General features: G+C 44.5%; 1 protein-coding gene across 1 annotated transcript in view; it reads left to right on the forward strand.

The window, feature by feature from the left end:
* Positions 1 to 3,507: 3,507 nt before the first annotated feature.
* Positions 3,508 to 24,624, forward strand: part of kif26ab (kinesin family member 26Ab) — an 82,828-nt gene continuing 61,711 nt past the window's right edge. The window contains exons 1-2 of the mRNA XM_083792166.1: positions 3,508 to 3,782; positions 4,480 to 4,725. Of these exons, the coding sequence (XP_083648292.1) occupies positions 3,735 to 3,782; positions 4,480 to 4,725 (294 nt within the window). The 5' untranslated portion in view covers positions 3,508 to 3,734. The remainder of the gene's footprint in view (positions 3,783 to 4,479; positions 4,726 to 24,624) is intronic.

Below are 24,624 nucleotides of genomic sequence, written 5' to 3' on the forward strand. Positions count from 1 at the left end.
AATCATTCTACCATGCATGCATGGTCACATCTAAAGTCTGCATAATGAGCTAATTCAATTATCTATGTACATGCTATTAAAACCCATGTACCAAGAGCCAAGTTTCTTCAATTTGTTGTTTGCGATGCTTTCTGTCCGAATTTCGAATGGGGTATAGGGTATAGGTCAATCAAATGTGTAGCCTATACCGGAGGGGGGCATGCAGGCAATATATGAGCCGCCAGCAAATCGGGAGCGAGAGCAGCGCATCACTGATTGACAAGAGAAATTGAGAGGTAGAGCAGCTGAATGAGCGAGATGTACAGAGTCAGTGGAGAGGCGAGCGCGTCTGCACAAGGTGGTCCTCCGCTCCGCGCATAACAAGCCCGGGACGGGCAAAAAAGTACTCCAATGGATGTAAATTCTGTCAATTCCGGGTGGATTATACAGTTTCCTTGTCTTGTGGATAACTGGAAAACGGAGAAAATATTTTACGCACAAATATTGCCCACTGAGTGCAGAGTCTGCTGGAAACTGTGATCTCTCTCTCTCTCGGATTCTATATCTGCGTGTGTTGGGGATTATCTTTTGGATATTTTTGGGAACAGCCGAATGAAATGGGTCTACAAATGAAATAGATTCCCAAAGTGTGGAATATTTGGCGACATACATATTCCATATGGCTTTACCAAACTCCTCTGGGTCTCCTGAAGCTGAGACGCCCAACCCCAGTCTTATAGAACTGGGAACATTCTTCGTGGACTCCGATTTCATATTTGGATTTACAAGTCACTTGCTAAGGAAAAACAAACAAAGGGTAAGGGTACGTGTTCTCTGTGTTTGATCCATATAGCTAAATTGTTATTATTATGTCATGCCAGGCTATACTTAAAAAGGCAATGAGAAATAAAGACTGTTCCAGATCGTATTACTACAGTCCACTGTCCATTCAGGACCACGAACAGCGCACCAGCGCACCATCCGCGCCCCCACACGCGTCTTCCAGGGTCAACTTTAATACCCGTTTTAAGTGTTCAACCGTTCAAGTTTCAACACTTTTTACAGGAAGTAGTGTCTACAGTAGGCTTATAGGCTACTCACAATTAGTGTAACGATACGGCTGATAAGGCTGATGTCATCGTTGGATGAGCGCTGAATCTGATGATGCAGAGAATAAATCTGGATTTACAGACAAGCCGTGGTGATCTGACATCCTTTCTCAAGCCTATTATAAACAACAGATTTAACTAGAAAAAGTGCCCTTCCGGGCACAGGTCTCCACCAGGTTATCCACAGATCCGTGCAGTTAGAGGTAAAAACACTTTTCGGCCAGTTATAGCGCCACCTTGAGGCTGAGTTGAAATTGTTCATGTGGCATTTCGTCCTCGGCCTAGTGGGAATGTGGGTGCACAATTTCAGGGAAATCACGCGATGTGTTCATGATTTGCAGCATTTTGTTTGAAACTGAGCACTCCTGTGAACTTTGGAAGCCAATCTTAACCAATCAGGATGGAGTCTGATAAATCTGAAAGACCCGTTTGGTTGAATGGCTCTAGAGAGACTGTGTACCAATTTGCGTGATGTTTGGACAAAATGTGTAGGTGTACTGTGCAAAAACTTGTTTTGCACAAAGCGGCCTCCTGGTGGCGCTATAACAGGCCGTTCTGGAAAGTTTGGGGCAGAGGTTCATGGTTGGCATCCAGGGAGTGTGTGTGCAAAATATGGCATCGACCGGGTTAACGGTGGCCGAGATTAGCTGTTCACGGACACACGGACACACGGACGGACGGACGGACGGACGGACGGAGTGCAAAACATACTCTCCCCACATGCCTTCGGCCTGGTGGAGACAATAATTAATTTCTAACACGATTTATGGAGTCGTGGTAACTAAAAAACACCATTTATGGAGTCGTGGTAACTAAGTTTGATGATGCCAAAATGACTGTCTCTTTACTTGACAAAGCTAAAAGTGTCACACAAGTTCCTACAGGACTGTGAAAGGATATGGCGGGACATTTTTTATATTCCCTTTAGTCTTAGTCTCACATTCATATCCTATAGGATATATGATTAATACAAAATTATATGACTAGGCCTATATACATTATAAAGGCCTATATGCTAATAATAATAATATAAAAATACCCTCGACAGAAAAACAAAACATTTGATGAACTTGAATTCGACCTCATTCTGTTAAACCAGCCAGGTCGCCCATAATTTGCTACCAGTTGCGCTGTCAAGCGTAAAGCCGGTGGGTAGAGCTCTACAGACAAAGGAAGGACTGTAGGCTGTTTGTCCTAAATGGGTCAATGGAGGGAAGGAAATGGGGAATCTCAGATACCGAGGGAGTCAAATCATGTGGCCAGCCCCCTTACATCATCCACATGAAATATTAAAAGTTTACCACTTAAATATTTAACATATAGAGACAGTAGACCCCCCACCCTCCAATTTGGAAGAATCGCTTTACTTTACATACTCCAGCGGGTGGCGCCAAAGTCCCAAGAACGACACGAAGCACAGCCTCTAACAGTCAACAGTTGATGATAGGCGTATTAGTGTATTCTGATTTACTTAACTCAGCAGCATGTGTGTACTAGTGTGTAGCCTAACATACACACATGCTGCTGAGTTGAGTAAATATATTATAGCCTACTGATATACTACCGCAACATAGAGGTGGCTATTTGTAGGGTATTGTTTATTTTAATACCTCTGCTTTCATTTCATGGTTTTATTTTTTTCACAAGTTTTACTTGTGCTTTTAAAGGTAGCAGGGCAGGCTACTAGGCTTAAGTGTATAATTATATCATGGTTAAAAAATATATTTTAATAAAAAAGTTAAAGCTGTAGCCTATATATTAGCCTACCTGTATGTTAGTAGCCGAATCATTTCCAGTGAGGGTTCACTTCAGTAACAGGGGTTACAATAAACAAAACATTGCAAAATGTTCAGGTGCATGGTTTGCCAATTTAATGCTGTCACAGGAGAGTAGCCTAACCATTTACCAGATTAAAATATATAGTGGTCCAGCTCCAAATTTGTAACAGAATAGAGGTAGGCTACAGTAAGTTATACAATATTGCTAAAAGGATAACACAAAAAGCCATGATGAGGGCTTGTTTCCATTGTGGTGGTCCTGTGTATTAAATTAATCGACTATATAGCCTATACATAGGCCTATATAAAGACATGACACACAAAAATGCCTGTACCTTTAATTAGGCTACTTCCATTTCACTTTGTAGACTAAAGGTTCTTTTAATTAGGCACTATATTATTATTGTAATTATGATTAAGATATTATAAAACGCTTCTAAATATGTAGGCTAGCTTATTGCATTCAGTTTTTCTTTCATGGATTTGCTACAATCCTTATGGTTGGCCGTGTAATAATAAATTCAGCTCGTGTGTAGTTTCCCTGCCCAGCGCCAGAAAGTTTATGAACCCCTCCCATGTCAGGAGGAGTATAGGCTATTACCGCCCCCCTGAGCACTGGTGCGCACTTCGTTGAAAAACTCCTCTGCTACTTGTAAAGTCATAGGACTTATTCCAGTTCCAGTTCCATCCGAGGAACAGCTATTGGTGTAACGTGCAGACTGACTGACAGATGACTGGTGACCGTCAGCCTCGCGTCCAAAGTGACAGCATCTACATGACCCATGGCTTTGCTCTGCGCGCAGCGGCGGAGCGTTTGAATTTAGCTGTGCACGGTGATGTTCTCTGAAGGTACAGCTTGATCTATAGAATGAGTTCTACTCAGGATGACATGGACCTTGACAACCGCAGTTTTACTGTAAGTGTTTCGTGACACATAATTCGCTATTGTAAACTGATTTGTTCTGTTCTGTAAGACTGTAGCCTGCCTATACCTTTGGAGGCTAAAAGCTAGCTAACTTAATTAAGCCGCCTGTTAATTATAGTAGAAAACTAGTACTATACTAGTAAATGACATTCCATATTCTTGCGCAGGTATGTAGTGTAGGCTACAGGTAATGTATGTTATCTTCTGTATTGAAGGAGGTTGTCAAGGTGTTAGCAAACAATTCCTGAGGCTCGGCTCCAGGATGAAATTACTGAGGGGGGGAGGTGAAAATGGCGAGAGCTAGTGCACACATAATTTTTTATATAGACAGTAAAACAATAAATGTACATACAATAAAACGTAAACTGAGGGGGGGCAGAATTTGCAACGGAGGGTGCCAGCCAGGCCCCATCTTCTGGAACCCCTGTGGCGCCGGGCCGTCACACGCACTGCATGGACACACCAGTTGTACTGTTGTAGGAATGTAGGCTACGTTATATTTAATTAGATACCATCTTAAACCATAGGCATACACCAACTCTCAAAGCGTTGTTGTGACTGTGAGCTTGTAGATCGGCTTCTTTTTTCTCCTCTCTTTTTTTACTTTAAAACTTTCAACTGATGTTGCTATGACACTCCAGTGTTGAACGAACCGGCTAAAGAACCCATATCACCTTTTCTTATTTAGGTGGAGGGATGTCCAAGTGGGGAGTCTTCGCTCGGTCTCGATCTAAGCCCCAGGAAGAGACTTCATTCGGCAGAGGACGCACGGTGCAGCGCCCGGCCACCCCCCGAGGGCGCGGGGTCTACTGTCACCGTCTCTGAGTCGGACAGGAGAGAGGAGAAAGCACGTCTGTGCCAACAATGTTTGGCGAAAGTTTCAGACCTGAAGAAGCAAGCACAAGCTTTGGCAAATGATCCAAGCTCATTGAAGGTCTGTGAAATAACTCAGTTTGCATGACAATTTCTTGAACCTCAAATCAGCCTATTACGGCCTATTGCATTTTATGGCAGTACATGTACTAGCTCTGCTTTATTTTGACATTGCTATGTTCAGCTTCAGTCCACTAAAGTTTAAATTGACAAATGCATCATGGTGAAATAGCCAAAACTATCTAAAGAATAAAATAAAATAAAAAAATCTGCCAAATCAATTTGTATTGTCCAAATTCGGATATTGACAGGTGCTTGATATGGGTCTTTACTTGAGATCTGGGTCTTTCATTGGGCTCGCCTCACCAAGGCAGAGGGAGACAATAACTTTGGTGGGGATAATGAAATACTTGAGCAGCTGGTGAATGCTCACTTTCTCTGAGCTGCTGTAATAGGACATGACTCTGTATGGGTTTCTTGCACATAATCCAATTTGCACAAAAACTTGTGCTAGGTGGATACTACTGGAATTATGTCCACTTTGTAATTTTGCCAACAAAGCCCTCACTATCCGCTTGTAAAGTCTTTAATGTATTTAAAGGTCTACTTAATTTCAAACACTTCTCTATTGGAGTGAAAATTGAAGGTTTTTGAGTCTTTGGAAGTGGCCCATTGTTTAGCTAAACAATGACTATCTTTATTTTGCTGCTTGGGAGGGTGTGTTTGTATGTTTGTCTGTGCATGCGTGTGTGTGTGCGTGTGTGTGTGTGTGTGTGTGTGGGGGGGGGGGGGGGCGGGGGTGGTACCAAGCTGCTACCAATGGAGTCTGCGGAGGAAGTCAGGTCCCAGTTGACCTTCGCAGTGCATTGAAAGTGTTCCTGTACGGTCCCACAGTTCCCACCACTGTTAAATATAGGCAGTCACACTGACTGCTCTCTGTTGTTGTGGCGGGCTGAGTTGGCTCCAGGGTCTCTGCTCTCTTTTGTTGTCTTGTTTTAGTTGTCCAACTCAGATTGGGTTACAGCTCCCCAAGTCCCGTAGCAGTAGTAGCACACAAGCTTCACATGGTATAGAAGAGATAAAGGCAAGCTTAACCACTTAAGCCCTATATTCTTTGTTATATAGTTGGTTAGCTTGGAAGATATTAATTTATTTTCTGGCAAGCAACCGCTGTACTACGAAATATATTACAATTCCATATTCAGGTATCGGGTAACGTTTTCTGCAGTACCAGAGGAAAGCCTGGTATTCATTCAGAATGAACCAGTGACAGTGTGATCTGGTCTAGAGCCCACCTTCCCTATCTGGTAATTCGCACACACACATACATCATGCATGCATCGTTTCCATATCCGCTCTAGGCCCAGACCGGATCAGCAACATGCAAAGTGAATTGATCCCAGTCTAGGTATCAGACGAGTCACACAGACACACTTACTCTAACGGGTAACCGCACCTGTCATTATCTGGCCATGGGAACTGACCTCCCCTTTTTTGGATTGGGACCTTCCAGCAGTAGGCTACATGTGGCCAGGTGTTCTGTGTGGTTCCTGGCAGGTGTGGAGGTATAAAAGAAAGGACGGGCCCAGGGCCTGCTTTTTTCTTACCTTGCACTTGATGGCTAAATTTGTCCCTAATTCTGGGGTGGTAAAGAGTGATGGCATCATGGTATGTGTTTCTCCAGCTGTAGAGCCAGTATAAAGACATTAATGTCTCCCTGCAGGACTGTGCTGCTAAGCTGTTGAAGTCGGTGAGGTGACTAATCTGGCCTGTGGCTGTATCTGGCATCGATGTTGATGATGATGATTTTCTTTTCTTTAATGTCTTAATCACTTTCACCCTGATGTCCGTATTTGGGGAATGTAGGTGAAACCTTTAAAAGAAAGTTTTTGCTAGTCGAAGTAAGCGGTTAAGACATTATCTGTGCATTTGGGCTACAAATGTTACTTTTTTATTTAAAGGGATTGTGACATAAAAAAAAAGGTTTTGGAATTGTTCTTATTTTTTTTAGGTTTTCTAAGCTCAATTGCACCCAAAAAACATGAACTTTTAACATTCAGTAGATTTTCTGTGATCTGGGGTTTTCTGGCTCAAATAGGTGCTCTGATTTGCCGGCAGTTTGTGATGTAAGATCCTGCAAATCCCATATTATTTCAATGGGATTTGCCAGCAGATGTCACTGTTTTCACTGTGTTGCCTGTTTTCATTGTAGCTCAAAAGGCTTCCAAACCCCAAAGAAAACTTCAGACCACAGAAAATCCACTGAATGTTCAAAGTTCAGGTTTTTTGGGTGTAATTGAGGTCATAAAACCTAAAAGAAAAAAGAAAAATAAATGAAAATGAATGTCATAAAACCTTTAATGCTTGTTTTCGTTTGGCCAGGACCTCATCAATACAATACTAAGCTGTAGCTTAGTCTGGTAATCAGAAGGTCACCGGTTTTGCCTCCCCGGTTTCCCCCTAGTGTATGTGTCGAAGTGTCACTCCCGGAGCCACACCCTTAACCCCTAACAGCCCCTCCTCAGGTGCTCCTATAACCATCTGAACAGCCATCAGCTTTTTGGATTTTGGACACACAGTAAGGAGCTCCATCCTACCTGTTGGGGTGGACGAGGTTCGGCTAGTAGTGTTGTTGTGTCTACTCGATTGTCCTGGGAAAGCGAGAGCAGGAGACTGTTTATGTGAGCCCCCACCACCCCCACCATCCGCTCGCCGTCCCGTTATTGTGAAGAGGAAGTCAGCTTGGCCCCTAGACATCCCTCACCCCCTTTGCGCTGCCAGTAGACTCATTGTTTGAATACAGTAGTAGCTAGCAGATAAAAATTCAAGGAAGAGTGTTTGCATGTACTTTTCTGCATGAGTCCTGGGGGAGAGAAAGTTCACATGCATGGTGAAACCTTACAGACAAGCTTTTGAGTGTTCCGGTTTGTCCATAAAACAAGTATAGCATAAGGGTCCTGCAAACTGTACTAGCAAGGCCTTTGTTGGCCGAGACGTTTTATTTTTCCCCCTGTCTGTCCGTCCGTGTGTGTGTCCGTGTGTGTGTCCGTCCATCCATCATGAACGCAGTATGCGATTGCCATGAAACTTTGCACACACATGCAAAGTGTATGTGCAAGAAATGCCACCTTAGATTTATCAAATCAGCCTCAGGTGGCGCTATAACAGACATAGGCCCAGCTTTGTCTGTGCGTGTGTACTAGCCCATAGCGATGATTTGATTGGCTCAAGGCTTAAAAAGTAAGGATAAAAAGTGAGGACAGAAAAGTGAGGACGCCAAAAGTGATTGGCCAGAATGAGATGATATATGATGATGTATGATTATGATAAGAGTGCCTCTCACTTCACACGGGTGTGATTCTATTACTATAACTGGACCAATCGGTGTGAAACTTTACACACACTCCCTAGAGGCCAAGGAAAAACATATTTCACATTGACATTTTATAGTGCCACCAGGAGGCCGATGTTTGCTAAAAATTACCCCTACAGATGTTGTCCACATCACACAAATTGGTACACATTATGTCTAGAGTCATGTGATGAAGACGAACCAGTCAGATGTTTCATATTTCATCCTGATTGGCAATAACCACATCATGAATCCCTCAACTTCTACAGATTCCACTCACCTCTATAATGAATTCACTGCAGATGACAGGTTTTATAACGGTCTGCAGCTGCCACTGGCAACAATTAACCTTTTTTCCCCACATTGTGTCATTTTCTCCAGAGCAGTTCCACTGTCTCGCTGTCTCTTTGTCTGAGTGTTTATTGACAGCTCTATGCCATATAAAATATATGACATCACTGGTAACATTAGTTACAGCATAAATATTGCACATCTCTTAAATGACAAATATTTGAAAACAATATATTGAGGTGCTCAACATTCAAGAATACCACAAATTTGGCTTAATTATGTCCTTAAGCTACCAGCATTAATATATAGTTGCCTTAGTACCCAGACAGCAGTATTTTCTCAAAGGACAGATAGAAGTACTGGAGACAGTGGCAATCTCCAGACTTGATTCTTACCTCTAATCAAAGGCATTCGCCCGGCTTAATACACTTCATTCGCATAATTAAAACCTACAGCAACAAGTGACTTCAATGGTGAACAGCAGACAGTCTGGATTCAACAATTATATGCTGTGCTTAATGTGGCTGGACATGAAGGCTACAGTAGGTGAGCTATGATATGCGGAAAGATGATCACTTAAAAAGACTAACCTCAGCTTCAAAGTAACCAATTACACCTCTACCGTAATCAGGAGCTCTGTCAACAGTCAGCCGCCGTAGACAGATAAGACAGTACGTACGCCTGGCTTAGATCCCAGCCTCAACCCATAAACAATACCCTCCCCAGCCCCTAACCACTATAGGCCTCTGACCTTAGCTGCTTTCAGCCTGCCGTCATTATATAGTTACAAATGTTTAAAAAATAGCAGATCTACAAAAGATTATTATTATGAATGAATGAATCTTTATTTTCGTGTCTTGTCGTTAAGACCCATCCCTTACGGGATTATAAAACACCAACAACATAAATAAACAATATCACGTTAACTTCCCACACAGAAGTATGACGTAGTATGTAGAGCTTAGTTCATATTTTGGTCACGCGTTGAGATGAGAAGAGAGAGAATGGGTGGAGAAAGGTCTTTTTTTGTTTGCGCTGTCAGTTATATCATGAAAAACTTAAGGGGTCTGTCATTTGGCAACAATGGGCCATTAGGTTTGTATAGCCCCTGCAGCGTGGAGTTATTGTGACCTGTAAGGACTGTAATTCCTCACCCGTGCCCTGGATATAGTGTCTTAAGCCTTTGGTCAAAAACTTTGACAGTGACACTGTCACTTGATATGTCTTTTGAATTGGCTTACCTTCTCTGCCTTCCCCGAACCCTTGAGAGAGAAGAAAATACTGGATTTTGTCGATGAAATATGCAAAGGGACGTCCCATGGAATCCCTGAAGCTTTATTTCTGTGGAAGCAATTTCGAAAGGCTTGTGAGACGGCCACTGAAAATACTTTGCGTTTGGTTTCTTATAAATCTGTATGTGTGTTCGCTGATGAATTCATTGGCTGGGACCTGGAGTGTTTTTTGTTGCTTTCATGTTTCTACACACTGTTTATGTATTCCCAGACAAGGCTCTGAGGGTGCTACTGAATATTCAGTTCTATGATGGTCTGATGGCAATGCCCAGGTTTTATTGGGTATTGGAACTGAAGCAGAAATTGGAACTGAAAAATATAAAGTCTGTGATGCACAGTATAACTCACACCCTCTCATAAATACTAATACTTATGTATATTGAGGCAGTATGGGGACCTACACTGAATGAGAAACAGAGAAATGTCCTGCAGGGCTTGAACTGTTGGAGTTAGAGGTCAGTCATCACCGACCATTTTGATTACCTTTAACCTCTGCCCTCAGGGAACCAGGTTTAGGGCCACCAGCCAACAAGGGTTGTTTTAGAGCCGCTAGGGCAGTGCACTGCATTGCTGAGTGGTGAGTGAAGTTTTATTGGCAGTTTAAGACGGAATGAGCACTGCAGACAGCTGGCTGATATCAAATAACATGCATTATTGAGGTATACTTTGGTGGTGATGGGCTCTAATCTTGTGTATTGTGCTTGGAGATGCAATGTGGCTTTGACTGTGGTGTCTGGATTTTATTTGTGCTGTATGGCAACATGCTACATAACTGGAAGTTGTTCTTGTTGGATGTGTTTCTAATGGGACTAAATTGTTATGGCCAATAAGAAAAACATGTCCGTTTCATTGTAACAATATAATATCTTGTGCCTTATTTGACCTCCCAGCTGTTACACGTCCAGAACTATTCGCACTTCACTGAAGTGTTACAGATTTCTTTTTGTTTCCTGAAGTATGGAGCAAAGGAAATTACTTCACCGTGTGTCAATCAACAAATGTTTCGTGGCCCAACATTGTGTGGCATTGCATTTACAGCATGTAATAATAATCCTTGTTAAAATGGTCTACATTTTAGTCAAAGCATTTTACAACGTTGACACACTGATCACGCAAGGAACCTGCTCAAATAACAGTTAGGGGTTCAGTGTCATGCTCATGGACACTAAAGACCTTTTTCCATAGTCCTGGCTCACCACCAGTGGTGGATAAAGTACTCAACCCCAGTACTCGAGTCAAAGTATACATAGATATGACTCAATTACAAGTGAAAGTCAAAAATATTTGTCTTTGAAATGTAGTGGAGTGAAAAATACAAATACTCAAAGTACAGTACTGTCCACCACTGCTCGCCATGCCTCTTCTCCACTTTAGACACAAACCCAGGAAGAGCCAGGGACCAAACCAAGTTCTGGCCAGTCGACGGCTGCTTTGTGTTTTGTGTTGGGCGGTTTTAATTTCTGTACCAGTAATATTGTGTAAATTAATACATCCGGTGTATCAGACTCCCCATGCTTAAATATTTTCCTTTCATTTCTGTGTATGTTTTATAAATATGTTCCATAGAGTTATTGGTTGTGGATATTAATGACTGAGTAGGGCATTTGCTCTGCTTTGAGGAGTGTGTTGGTAGCGAGAGAAATGGACAGGTAGAGAGAGACAGAGAGAGAGACGTTGCTTTGGCAATGTAAACGTATGTTTTCTCATGTCAATAAAGCTCCATTGAATTGAATTGAATTACATTTAATTGACAGAGAGAGAGAGTGCATGAGAGACAATGACGTGGTGGGTGGGTGTGTTGGTGGAGTACACATCTATCGGCCTAGCTTCTCAGGCTTTTCTGAGGGGTTGTTTGGGTGGGGGTGTTATCTTCACCTTCATTGACTGACCCCTGACATGGCTGTCATTATTGGGGTGGGTTAGCGTTTTTTGGGGGGTTGGGGCGTGAGTGTGGGGGACTTGAGCTGGAACAGGTGTATGCTGCCAGGCCCCTTGTGGGGAGGGGGTGAGGGGATAAAGACAGGACAGAGTGAATGGTGGATGAATGGATGGATGGATTCAGAAAGGCAGAGAGGGAGGAGGGAAACATTGAAAGGAACTCTGTGAAAATCCTCCTCCGGTCATGAAACCGGAGCCGGTTCCAGTTAAAACAGAGCATGACCGTATCATTCTATTCACCCATAAGCATTTGAGCCCCTCTGTGTGTGTGTGTGTGTGTGTGTGTGTGTGTGTGTGTGTGTGTGTGTGTGTGTGTGTGTGTGTGTGTGTGTGTGTGTGTGCGTGTGCGTGTGTGTGCGTGTGAGTGCGCACGTGTGTGCGCGTGCGTGAGTGTGTGCGCACATGCTGCAAAGTTGAGTGCACACACATACATTCATGTGCACCAGGTAGGATCTTAACTTTGGAGGAAATGAGGAAATAACATGGGGGGAGAGTCTCTATGCACTCCAGTCCATCCCAGCATGCACTGGGGCCTGTGTGCTTTATGGGATGTGTGCTGTATTAAACTGTAGAGCAATAATCTTGTGTCAAGCCGTGGAGAGGCCACATGCATCAATCATGGCTCTCCTCTATACTCTGGTGTGTGTGTGTGCATGTGCGTGCGTGTGCGTGCGCGTGTGTGCTCCAGCAGTATGTAACTACTATGCAGTACAACGCCGTCTCATTAATTTCATTTCCTGTTTCAAACAGCTTTCAGCGATCTCATTATGAGGCCAGGGATGTGCTTACATTTTGCATAGTTAGAGTCAGTCGACCTCAAAGGTATTTTAAAATATAGTTAAATTCATAACATTTTTTAAATTCATGATGGAAAAAAGTAATAACTGGTGATCGTTTGCCATAAGAATAGTTCAAGTTCTTAGACCTGAATATATAAAGGAGTAAATGAGAATGCGAGTTTCACCATTCCACTTGTAATTTGTGCTATTTATAATTGAGTCTTTTGAAAGTGGATTGAGCCCAGAAACATCCTGCCTGCTTATTCCTCCAGTCTATCATTAAAGTTTCGCTGTTGCGGTAGCCGTCAGGTATATTTGCACACTTGAAATTCTTCTTCTGCATTTACCTAGCCTGGGTTCCAGCCTGATTTGCTGCGTTCCACGGAGCTGAAAATGTCACTAGCGAGTGACAATTCTGAATCACGGAACGCAGCGATTGAGGCTGGAATCCAGGCTAGCATTTACCCTTCCTAACTATTAGGAGCAGTGGATGCCATTAAAATGGGCCCTGTGTGGAGCAGTCGGGGCAAGTAAGTGTCTTGCTCAGGGGCACTTGGACACATACCCTGGATGAGCAGAGGGTTTAACCGGTGACCTTCCCATACCCAGACGTGGCAGAGACAGCCTCTCCATGAGGCAGAACTCAGGAAACGGGCTAGTGGGGGGGGGGGGGGGGGGTTGCTTGGGGGGGCTACGGTACGTCTGTGTGGTGGAGACCAACAGTGAACAGATGCTCTTCAGCTGTCATCAGTGGGAGAACCCAGGAATCTGTTTGAGGAGGCAGAAGAATGCTCCACCTGGAATATCTGCCATTCTTTACCTGTGCACCACACTGCTGGCTGCTGTGGCGCAAAATCCACCGTGGGCAAGATGAAACAGGAGCCCACTGAAGCCTCTCAGCAGTTGCTCTCTCTCTCTATCTCTCTCTCTCTCTCTCTCTCTCTCTCTCATGCACGTATGCACACACCACTACTTTGTATGCATGTACAAACTCACAGTTTGTACATGCGTGGATGCGTGAATTCATTCAGGCAGACGCAAGCATGCATGCCCACAGACGTACGCGCACACACCCACACCAACACACACACACCGACACACACCGACACACACACACACACACACACACACACACACACACACACACACACACACACACACACACACACACACACACACACACACACACACACACACACACACACACACAACACACCACATATTGTACATGAATGTTCTCCTCTCTGACCATCTGGCCTTATATGCTGTTAATGCATACCACTGTTATGACAGTCCAGATGTTCACAATTAAGCCTTATTTACTGTATACTTAAATGCAACACTTTTGCCATATTCTGTTTACCTTATTGTGTGTACCTGCTAGCATCTATTCAGTCAACATGGCGGCTTTCTATATGTGAGGTGGTAAGCCTATACTTCTGGCTTGCTGAAAGAACTGATCTTAAAGGTGTTTTCGCATAAAACCAGTTGATGAGAAATACAAAGGGTCTGGTTTTGTAAGTGTGAGTGGCGTATTGTTGCTATCAGCAGAGCAACAAGCTTGCCTATCGCCTTTACAATGTGCTAGCTAGACTCCTGGGAGGTGGATTTCCCGAGGTGGCTCACCACACCTACTGTTAGCTCATCTTAAATTACACGAGCCGTGCTTATTTTACGTTGAGTTGGCGGTGCCGGGGATTGGACCCAGAACCTTGCGATTCAAGGGCAAGCACTCTACCAACTGAGCTACCTGGAAAATCTGCAACTTTTGAGAATCGGCTGGTTTAAGAGAGAATTCTTTGAATTGAAGCAGCAACCGATACCAAGAACCTGACAACACCTGTATTTCCTTTAGTCACGCGGCGTTGTATTTGAACAGTCAATGATGTATGTATAATAGTGCTTGTCTAAATTAGTTTGCTCCTGTTTGGTGAAGGATCATGTGTTGAAAAGAGGCAGACAGGTAATGCATCCTGTGAGAGCAGCAGGTCTACAGAGCATGTGAATAGAGGAACTAGAGGAGAAATGTCAATGAGCAAGCAACATGAATACAACAACAAATATAACCACATGGGAATCAATCAGTTTGACTTGGTAATTCAGCAGGAGCTGGCTGTTTGTATCCTTGCTAGTGTGTGTGGGTGAGTGAGTGCACACACACACACACACACACACACACACACACACACACACACACACACACACACACACACACACACACACACACACACACACACACACACACACACACACACACACACACACACACACACACACACACACACACACCAAGCCAAGTGTGTTGTGTGGGTGTATGAATAAATAATGTACAAGTTAGTGTATGGATGTGTGTTTGTACATGTTTGTGTGTGTGTGTGTGTGTGTGTGTGTGTGTGTGTGTGTGTGTGGGGTGAGCACATAATGTTTGTTCTGTGCCATCGGGTGGCTCCTGCTCCTCGGGTCCATATGTCATGATGAACTGAGACGTGCGCGCTCCCAGCAGTCTGGAGGCCATCATTGAGGCTGATTCAGGGTATTGGAAAAACATAGCTGTTGAGATAAATTTCCAAGGCGACGTACAGAGAGCAAAGACTGAGTCGGAGGTAATCTCCCGCTGGCTCCATAAAATGTACTCAATTGACAACAGGCCTTGTGGTAGCAGACAAATCGCTGGCCTTATAGCAATGTGCTGAAAGAGAATGCCAGCGCTGTGTATCCTTGCCAAGATGGATCTGTAGTCAGTAAGGCCCAGCCTGACTGGGTGCGGCTCTCCCCTCCTTGCAGCAAACAGCGGATCACTGGAGGACGGCGGCTAAGCTGGACTTGACATTGCCTTGTTTGCTCCCCCGCCTGCTTTAAAGATGATTTATACTTCATCACATGACGGTGTCACGTGCCAAAACTGGCCGATTTGCAAGCTCACAACGTGTCGCACCTGCAACGCCTTGTGGGCTTGTAGATCGGCTGGGTTCAGCGTGCGACGCTGCCGTGCGACGGAGCATAAAATAGGCATTACCAGGGCAGATGTTTGCGGATCTGCTTTTTGTGCTGGTTGGCACAGCTGCCAGTTCTGATGGTTGCCAGTGCATGTGGACAGTTTGGCAGCGTTTTGCCCTTGAGAGTGCATCTGCAAACCTGTGTGTGTGTGTGTGTGTGTGTGTGTGTGTGTGTGTGTGTGTGTGTGTGTGTGTGTGTGTGTGTGTGTGTATGTGTGTGTGTGTGTGTGTGTGTGACATGCATTCATATATATATTTTTTATGATCAGTACTTTATTTTAGATTTTTTACAAACACATAAAACAGAAAACCTAAAATACAAACACAAGCAACAACAGCAGAGTACGTATTCATGGACAGACAAGATAGATAAGATAAACAAATAAAATAAAGAAAATTATCAAAATCAAATTAAAATGTGAAAATAGTTTACATTATTTACACTACCAAACGCAGCATCATCAACCATATCATGATGTGTAGTAATACAATAAACAATCAAGAGGGCATTGCCTGACCATGGATCACACCAAGGGACCTGCAACATGACTGAGGAACACGTCCCACTTCAGATCATATTTATCCAACTGATTATTCATCTTAAAGGATAACCTCTCCAAAGCAGCCACAATACCGAGCTGAGTGAACCATACATGTGCTGGAGGTAAAACCTCAACATGCATTCATATTATGAATTAATGTCTGCATTTGTGTGTGTTTAATCTAAGATTTTGTTAAGCTACCGTACGTTATGGGATATGGTTAGTCAAGTTGTGGTTAGGGAGTGTTTGTAGTCGTCAATGAGGAAAACCCAGTATAGCGTAATACCACTAAGGGTGTGTGTGTTTACTGTTTGTGCAATAATAGATGGGTGGTGTTGGTTGCATGTCTTTGGTATGCGCTTGCTGGGTTATTGTTTTTGCTGTCAGAAGGAAGCTCATTCTGATATATAGAGGCCCGTAAATCACACTGTGAAAATGCCAGTCAAAGTTCACACGGCCCTTGCTCATTTCATGGTTGAGTCTCCCGCTCCGTGAGCGAGGATGATGGTGTGTGTATTGATGATGTGTGAACGTGCATGTAAGTGCAACTTAAGGTGTGGGGGGCATGGAGAGCTGAAGCACATTTAAAGTATCTCTGTCATTTCCACTTTGCCAAAAGTCATTCATCTCTATTCAGTTTAACTGGAGCTCATGATTGTGTTTCCTGTCAGTTTTGTGCCCATTTTGCAGCACTATACTTTCCAACATGATTTGGCTAAAGGGATGTCAAGGCGATGGAGAGACTGGCAGGCCAATGCCATTATTTTAACACTTGCGTGATACGTTGGACTCAACATTCAAGAAAATGTATTGTCCAATTATTGCAAGCAACATGGACATTCATCTTTGGCTCACAGGCATGTCAGTAAAAAGAGAAATAAACAACATTTACAGACAGGTAACATTTACAATTGTAAAACAAAAAAAACAAGGGCTTAAGTCGATTAAGACAAATGGCACTGGGACAGATGTATTCACAGGATACAAACCAGGTTGTTGAATTGGCTTCTTTTCTGGTGTCTCCATCCAAACATCAGCACTACTAGTCCTTCATGGACAAGCGACTGGACTGCATTCTACACAAATGCAGCATGGTTACTCTTTACCAATGAAAGAATACAAAAATACAAACAGTGAAGACGTCAACCTTGGCTGCACTTTTAACCACATTTTTTGACATCTTCGGTGCAGTGGTACTACTGCACTAAAGATGTCAAAAACTGTGGTTAAAAGTGCAGCCAAGTACAGCTCGTAATGTGAGCCTATATTGTACTTCTGTGACTGGCAGGATGAACTCCTTCACCCTCAACAATTTGTACACTGCCGCCCCTTCATGTGCTGCCAACCACTTCCGAAAAAGCTATGGCAGCCTTATCGCTGTCAGACAGATAAATGGAAGATTGCACTGATTAAATAATCAATGGATTAACTAACTGTCATGTTTTTATTGTCTTCCTCGCAGCTATGGTGTTAGACGAGCTTTGATGTGCTGATAGTTGACGGGGCTTCCTTTTGTCTGTCTGATCTCATCCCACGATTCCTCCAGATAAAGATAAAGATGACAGCAGAATTGCTTCATATGACACTCTCATAAATACCTTCACATAATTGATAACATTGTTATGATGTGCCTTGAACTTTGACAAATAAAGTCAAAGCTATGCTCATCATTATCACCGGCATTGGCCTTTGACAGTTGCCTTGCTTGCCCCAAGATGAGGCAGTGCCAGTGATTTCTGGGCACTCCAAACCTGGCGTCCCTATTTTAGGCATTGACCTTTATTTTCAAAAATATGATATCCCAAAATATCAAAAATCGCAGAAATAGCAGATCTATAAACATGTCTAATACATGGGCTATTTTAGCTATTTGTCCTATAGTGCCTGAGTGGTACATACACCCATCCTGAGTATTTGGAGCACTAGTGTGCAGAATTCTTCAGCACCCAGGGAGCAACTCTAGCTAAGCTGTGAGGCCAGTAAGTGCAGTCTTTGGTCAAGGACACTGGCAGATTGTACATTCTGTGAGTACATTCCTGTCATGCATGTGTTTTGAAGTGAGGACAGCCGTGTAATCACGCGGAAAACGTGCAAACTCAACAAAGAAAGGCCCAGTCTGGTTAGAACTAGAACTCGACTGATTTTTGGGTTCCGATGCCAATCCCGAGTCCTAGATCACCGATTACCGATTACTTTCTTTTGTCCAAAAGTACATAATTTAAAAGTACATAACTTAGATTTAATTAAATGTTATAACCGGTAACATTTATCTTATTAGAAAACACATGTATCCAAATAAACTTTTGATTGTTATAAAATGTCAAATTAATTAAACTTCAGTAGTTCATCTACAAGTGAAGATCTGCTATTTTTGATAAATGTTATAAACTACACACCGGCAATGTTTTCAACTGAAAACTGAACGATATATTGGTCTGGCCCTTAGAACCCATGACCTTCTTGCTGTGACGCGGTCAGTGCATCAGTTGAACTTGCTGGTAGAAGCAGGGTTATCATAGCCTGGCAGAGGGTGGTAGAAGCATAGCCTGGCAGAGGGTGGAGTATCATAGCCTGGCAGAGGGTGGTAGAAGCAGGGGTATCATAGCCTGGCAGAGGGTGGATTATCAGAGCCTGGCAGAGGGTGGAGTATCAGATCCTGGCAGAGGGTGGACTATCAGATCCTGGCAGAGGGTGGAGTATCAGAGCCTGGCAGAGGGTGGAGTATCAGATCCTGGCAGAGGGTGGAGTATCAGAGCCTGGCAGAGGGTGGACTATCAGAGCCTGGCAGAGGGTGGAGTATCAGATCCTGGCAGAGGGTGGCGTATCAGAGCCTGGCAGAGGGTGGACTATCAGAGCCTGGCAGAGGGTGGAGTATCAGAGCCTGGCAGAGGGTGGACTATCAGAGCCTGGCAGAGGGTGGAGTATCAGATCCTGGCAGAGGGTGGAGTATCAGAGCCTGGCAGAGGGTGGAGTATCAGAGCCTAGCAGAGGGTGGAGTATCAGAGCCTGGCAGAGGGTGGAGTATCAGATCCTGGCAGAGGGTGGAGTATCAGAGCCTGGCAGAGGGTGGAGTATCAGAGCCTGGCAGAGGGTGGACTATCAGATCCTGGCAGAGGGTGGAGTATCAGAGCCTGGCAGAGGGTGGAGTATCAGAGCCTGGCAGAGGGTGGTTAGTGATGATTGGAATTCACTTCAGATTGTTGCGGCTGTACGGACTCAACTGGTCAGCTTACAGAGTCAATCTTCCACTGTCACTCTCCTCCACGGAACTGAACTGCCTAATAGAGCAGTCCTTTATGTATTCCCTTCTGTTACCGCGGCTCTTTTTTATGATGTCACTCTGCCGCTGAAGAGCTCGGGGCTGTTTTTTATGCCTGCTGTGTATGTTGAGCCACTTAAACTCACACCTCTCTGTTTATGGGTCCCATTCTGCCTCTCTGTCCTCAGTGTTCGCTGCTCACTATCTATTCAACAGGGCCCATAAAAGCCAGCCAGTCAGCAGTGTGGGAACTCACTCTCAGGCCTCTTCATGTACTGTAGCAGACCCCCCAGCTAAGTGCTGGGTGTGTGAGTGTATGTGCGTGTGTAGTATTCGTTTGTGTGTGTGTGCGTGTGTGGCGGGGCTATTGGCTCTTAGCTTCATTCTCAGCCCATGCTTTTCTATTTCTAAGTGTGTATGTGTGTGTGTGTGTGTGTGTGTGTGTGTGTGTGTGGGGGGGGGGGGGGGGGGGGGTGTAGTCGATGTGTTTGTCCAGTGGTTGTTGATTGGCTCCATCATCGCCAGCACTCCTTTCTCTGTTCTCTTCATACTTATCTTACTGTGGCACCACCCCACCCTGATTACTGCTCTTCTGGCCTAATGGGCTGTAATTAATAGGCTAGCAGATTGCCATCTATCTTTATAGTGGGGCTGCTATCAGTGGGCGTTTTGTTACTACATGTTAGTGTTTTTCGGGAATTATCCATCATTAATGTGTCATGTTCTTAGACACTTGGCTGCTACTGAAGTTTCTTTGCCACAGGCCGTTTGGCAGTGATATTCCTCGACTCCGATTCCTCCCAGAAGCCTTTTTTTTCTTCTTCTTTTTTTTTTTTTTTTTTACTTAAATCTTCCCTAAAGATGTTGCTGTTTACTGCTCTAAATGTATGCATCCACAAAACACATAGCTGGAATGCCTTTGAACGTGTCTGTGCAACACGGAAATCCTTCCCCTCTTCAGATACCCGGTGAGAAGGAGGGAAGCTCTTGGGGAGCACACCTGTGCTTGTGGCCATGGTGAATTCCTGCATAACTTTGTGTGCGGTTGGATGGTACTGGTGGTGGGGAGGACTTCCAGTCCTGTCCGGCTGTAGACCCTGACCCTGGGTTATGCGCCCTCCCCTACCCCTACCCCTTCCTCCCTGTCCTGTGGACCTGAAGCTCAGGAGCTAATAAGAGCCCCAAGCCTTACAAACCAGGGTCAGTCACTAATAATGTCCACTACAAGTCCAGACAGCCAGCGGGCCATAAAATTCTTATGTGGTCAAACTTAAATGTGAAGGTTTACTTACGCACAAGCATTTTACTGGTTGCTGCATGAGCTGTCGTTTGACGTATGAGCACTGTTCTGGTTTCCAAGGAAGGCCGGAGTCCCCCCTAGCAATGCAGAAATGTGGGTTGAGTTCAACAGTTGAAATGCTCTCATATATTCTGTGTTGGTTTGTTGTTGTTTTTGTTGTCTATTTTCATTGATTGGTATGGATTAGTCACATTAGCTGGACATTGTAAATGCATACATTGGTGTTCTTCTCACACATTGCAAAAGAGAGTGCAAGACGGAATCCTTACAGATCCATTTTTACATTTTGCTGTATACTTATGCAGATTTTCTTTTCCTCCTCCATGTCCTGCTCTTCACCTCATCGTTTATTCACTGTATTCACTCCCAAAATGCCCCTCAAGGAATATTCATTCACATTCATAGTCACTCATGCACTGCAGTGCCATTAAACAAACACAACATCATACCATCATAATTATCATAATAACAAAATACTGACACACACACACACACACACACACACACACACACACACACACACACACACACACACACACACACACACACACACACACACACACACACACACACACACACACACACACACACATACACACACACACACACACACACACACACACACACACACACACACACACACACACACACATATTGTCTGATCTCTGACCCTTCCCTCTTCCATTGTCCCACGCCAAGCACTCATATCTTTTACCTCTTTGTCACTGAGAGACTGTTGTAGCCCCAGTGTCCTACGTTGGGGTCAAACCAGGGCACACTTGAACTCCCACCAAAAGAACCCAGGTCACCGGAGAAACATTTGAACTGAATTTGACCTGTTAGACACTATAGTTGGTCTGTCTCCTTATGTTTACTGCTCTTTCACACACTTTTCTCTCTCTGGCGCACGCACACACACACACGCACGCATGCACGCATGCACGCACACACACACACATTCTCTATTTTACTTTCCATTGCCCTTCGGTGTTAACATAAATGTCTAATGGCTGCAGTGGTTCAAAGCTGTAGACAACTGTAGTTAGAGGACGGTTCCCATGCGAACAGCCCCAGAAAACTGTTCTTATGGAGGTGTTAAGCTATAGATGGGGCTATAAAGGCTCTACAGTAGTCACTGAAAGTCATGGTTATGGCTGGCATGATGGTGGCGGGGGGCTGAACAATGCTGTAATTAGCTCATAAACAAAGGGAGGGGGAGATCAGAGGGGGCAGTCGGGCGTCCCACTCCTTTGAGCTCCGCAAACAAAGCCCCCTGTCCCCCCGTGCTTGTTGTGTCTCACTGCGAGGTGCTTCCTGACAACATGAAAGACTCACATTCCAAATAGAGGCCCGGAAGAGAGATGGAACCCCGTACGTCCCCTCTCTCTCTCTCTCTCTCCCTTTCTCTCTCTCTCTCTCTCTCTCTCTCTCTGCTCGATGTTGACATTGCTCCTCCGCTCAACCCTCCAGTGTGTGTTTGGGTCCCCGTGGCGACCGTCAGGGCTTTCATCTCTCCTTCTTTAACTCTTGCGTCCGTGACTTTGGGGGTCCGTCTGTTTTATTGCTCCCTCTTTGTTTGTGCACCGACGGTGAGACACGCCGCTGGGAGGCTGTCAGGATGTGCTCTGCACGCACGCACACACACACACACACACACACACACACACACACACACACACACACACACACACACACACACACACACACACACACACACACATCATCATCATCACTTGTTTGTGTTCATCTATGGAAGCTGTCAAGTGCTTCAAGGTTGTGTGTGTGTGTGTGTGTGTGCGTGTGTGTGTGTGTGTGTTTGGGCATGTGTGTGTGTGCACGCGTGTGAGAGAGAGAAATGCATGTCTATCTCTATGTAAAAGTGTCATTGTGGGTGGGCTTTTTTGTTTACACTTGAGAACATGAAGGGTTTGTATTTATGTGTTTAACTGTGTGTGTACGTGCATCTGTGTGCGTACGTGCGCACGCGTCTGTGCACGAGGCCTCCTAAAGAAAACACAGGCCGACTGCCACCTGAGGATGGCTCGGCAATGGGTCAGAGGCGATCCCTCCACTTGTTTGTGTGAATGTTATCATCTTCTGTTTCCTGTCAAAACAGGAAATGACACAGGCAAAAAAGAGAGGATAGGAAAGTGCTGCCTTGATGCGTGTGTTGGCTGGAGGTCCATGTACTGCAGCCCTCCGTGACAGTGACCCCCCCAGGTCAGGAAAAACAGACCCATTCAGGGCGTGACTCGCAGTGGGGGTACTTCACTGCGTTATTTTTATCACTTTCACAAAACGCAGGGAGGGACCCTTTTTCCCCTCCCCAGCTGTTGACACAGTCCTGGGCCATTCTTCCTACCAAAACAGAGACCCTGCCGCAGAGCTAGACCTGGACAAGTCCCATCTAGCTGCGTCCCCCTGGCTGGCAGCCGCACATGATTCTACTCTCTGTTTAGGAAAGGAAATCCCCTTTTGGCATTTCGTTAATCATTAAAGTGAGTCCCTCGTTTTTTTCACAAGCGATCCTTTGACCTCAGCGCACAATGCCTTTTTCCGGGTAGGAATGGCTGTGTGATTTTATCCATCCATCACACCTATCCATTAATTCATTGCCAACAGGAAGACAACCCCTCTTTCCACACACCTAGTGGGCTAGCATCCACTGTGTGGCCGTAGCATAAAACACGACGTGTACATTCCAGACTCTAGAGTTATCTATCAGGGTGATGCAGGCAACAGCTTATTGCTGATGGTATGGAATGTACAAGCCTTGCAAGACAAAGGGAGGAAATCATATTACTATATTGGGGAGGTGCCGACCACGTGAATATAGATCATTTTAAAAGATCAGTTTAAAAGATGAAGCAGTTGATGTTTCTTTTTCGTAGATTTTTCTTAACCACTTAAACCCTAAATATGTGTTGTCCGTGGTCCCCACTGGGTCTGTCCTTTTTTCCCTCTACAACAAACCCCAAACAGGATGCTATCGGGTTCATGTGGTCAATACATTTGGGTTGGTACGCGTATACTCATATACTGCTTCATATTCTTAAAATGTAATGTACATGATGCATGGTCTGCTTCCATATGGCTAAATGAGAAGGCACGGACAGGCATGCCGCACCTCAAACAGCTGATTAGGGAGTCTGCTAATTATTGACTGGTAAGAAATGATAACCATTGACCTGCTCTGCTTTGCTTTAGGAGCCACTAAAACTGAGAGCTGCTCCCGTGGAATGCTTGGAGGTATAATCCTCACTTAGGCTTTTTATGGGGTTGCCATTAAAAACGACTGCTTGTACAAGAATGCCATTGTTAGACTAACCGCTATAGCAAACCAGATTGCACCTGAGTGGAGGTGGAGTCAAATCCTAAGTGTTTATTTTACTCAGAGAGTATACCTCTTCATGTGACCACCGCGCTCTGACTTAAGGTGCGTTACCCGTTCATATCATATCAAATAAATAACGGTAATGGGTCGCACACACCAAGACTGCATTTCAGTAATTTATTCTTGCATTTTATACAGGAGACAAACGTTTCAGCTATCCAGCCTTCATCAGTGTGATGGTGTGTGCAACCCATTACCGTTATTTATTTGATTCCGAGAGTATAGACATCCACCAAATGGACCTGTGAAGGCCCATTTGGTTCCGTTTGCACAAAGAAAAATAGTGTTGTCACATTGTGTCATCAAACAGGATGGCACCCATGACATGTTTGAGAAGACAACTATGCGACATGCGATTGAAAATCGGCAAAGTGATTCCTTCAAATTAACACAGATAATCTTTCTGTGTTGAAGAGCTAAATAGCCATCAGTTCTTCTCTGTGAAGAACAAAATGGCTGGATGTAACATCTGACATCTTAGCCAGTTTTGAATTGATTGATAAATAATTGAATGTGAGGCCAGCTTCCATCAGCTCATCGGCGTGTCGGGGCGGGCGGGAGGCAGTCAGGTAGCACCGGTGGCCTGCTCCCTTCTCTGTGACCCAGATTAAGACGTGGCGTGTGTTTGCTGACTGGGGTCGATGTCATCAGCGAGGAGGTCAGAGTTCATTTGTCTTCCTGACAGACTTTGCGGTGGCGTTGCAGCGCTCGGGCAGAAGGCCACACGGATGCTGACCTCCATGAGTCGCACAATTAGTTACCCTTTGACCCCCACAGTCCCACAATCAAACCCTGAGCACGGACAGAGCATGCTTCT

The sequence above is a fragment of the Protomyctophum parallelum genome (genome assembly GCF_964188405.1).
Source record: "Protomyctophum parallelum genome assembly, chromosome: 20".
Lineage (NCBI taxonomy): Eukaryota > Metazoa > Chordata > Actinopteri > Myctophiformes > Myctophidae > Protomyctophum > Protomyctophum parallelum.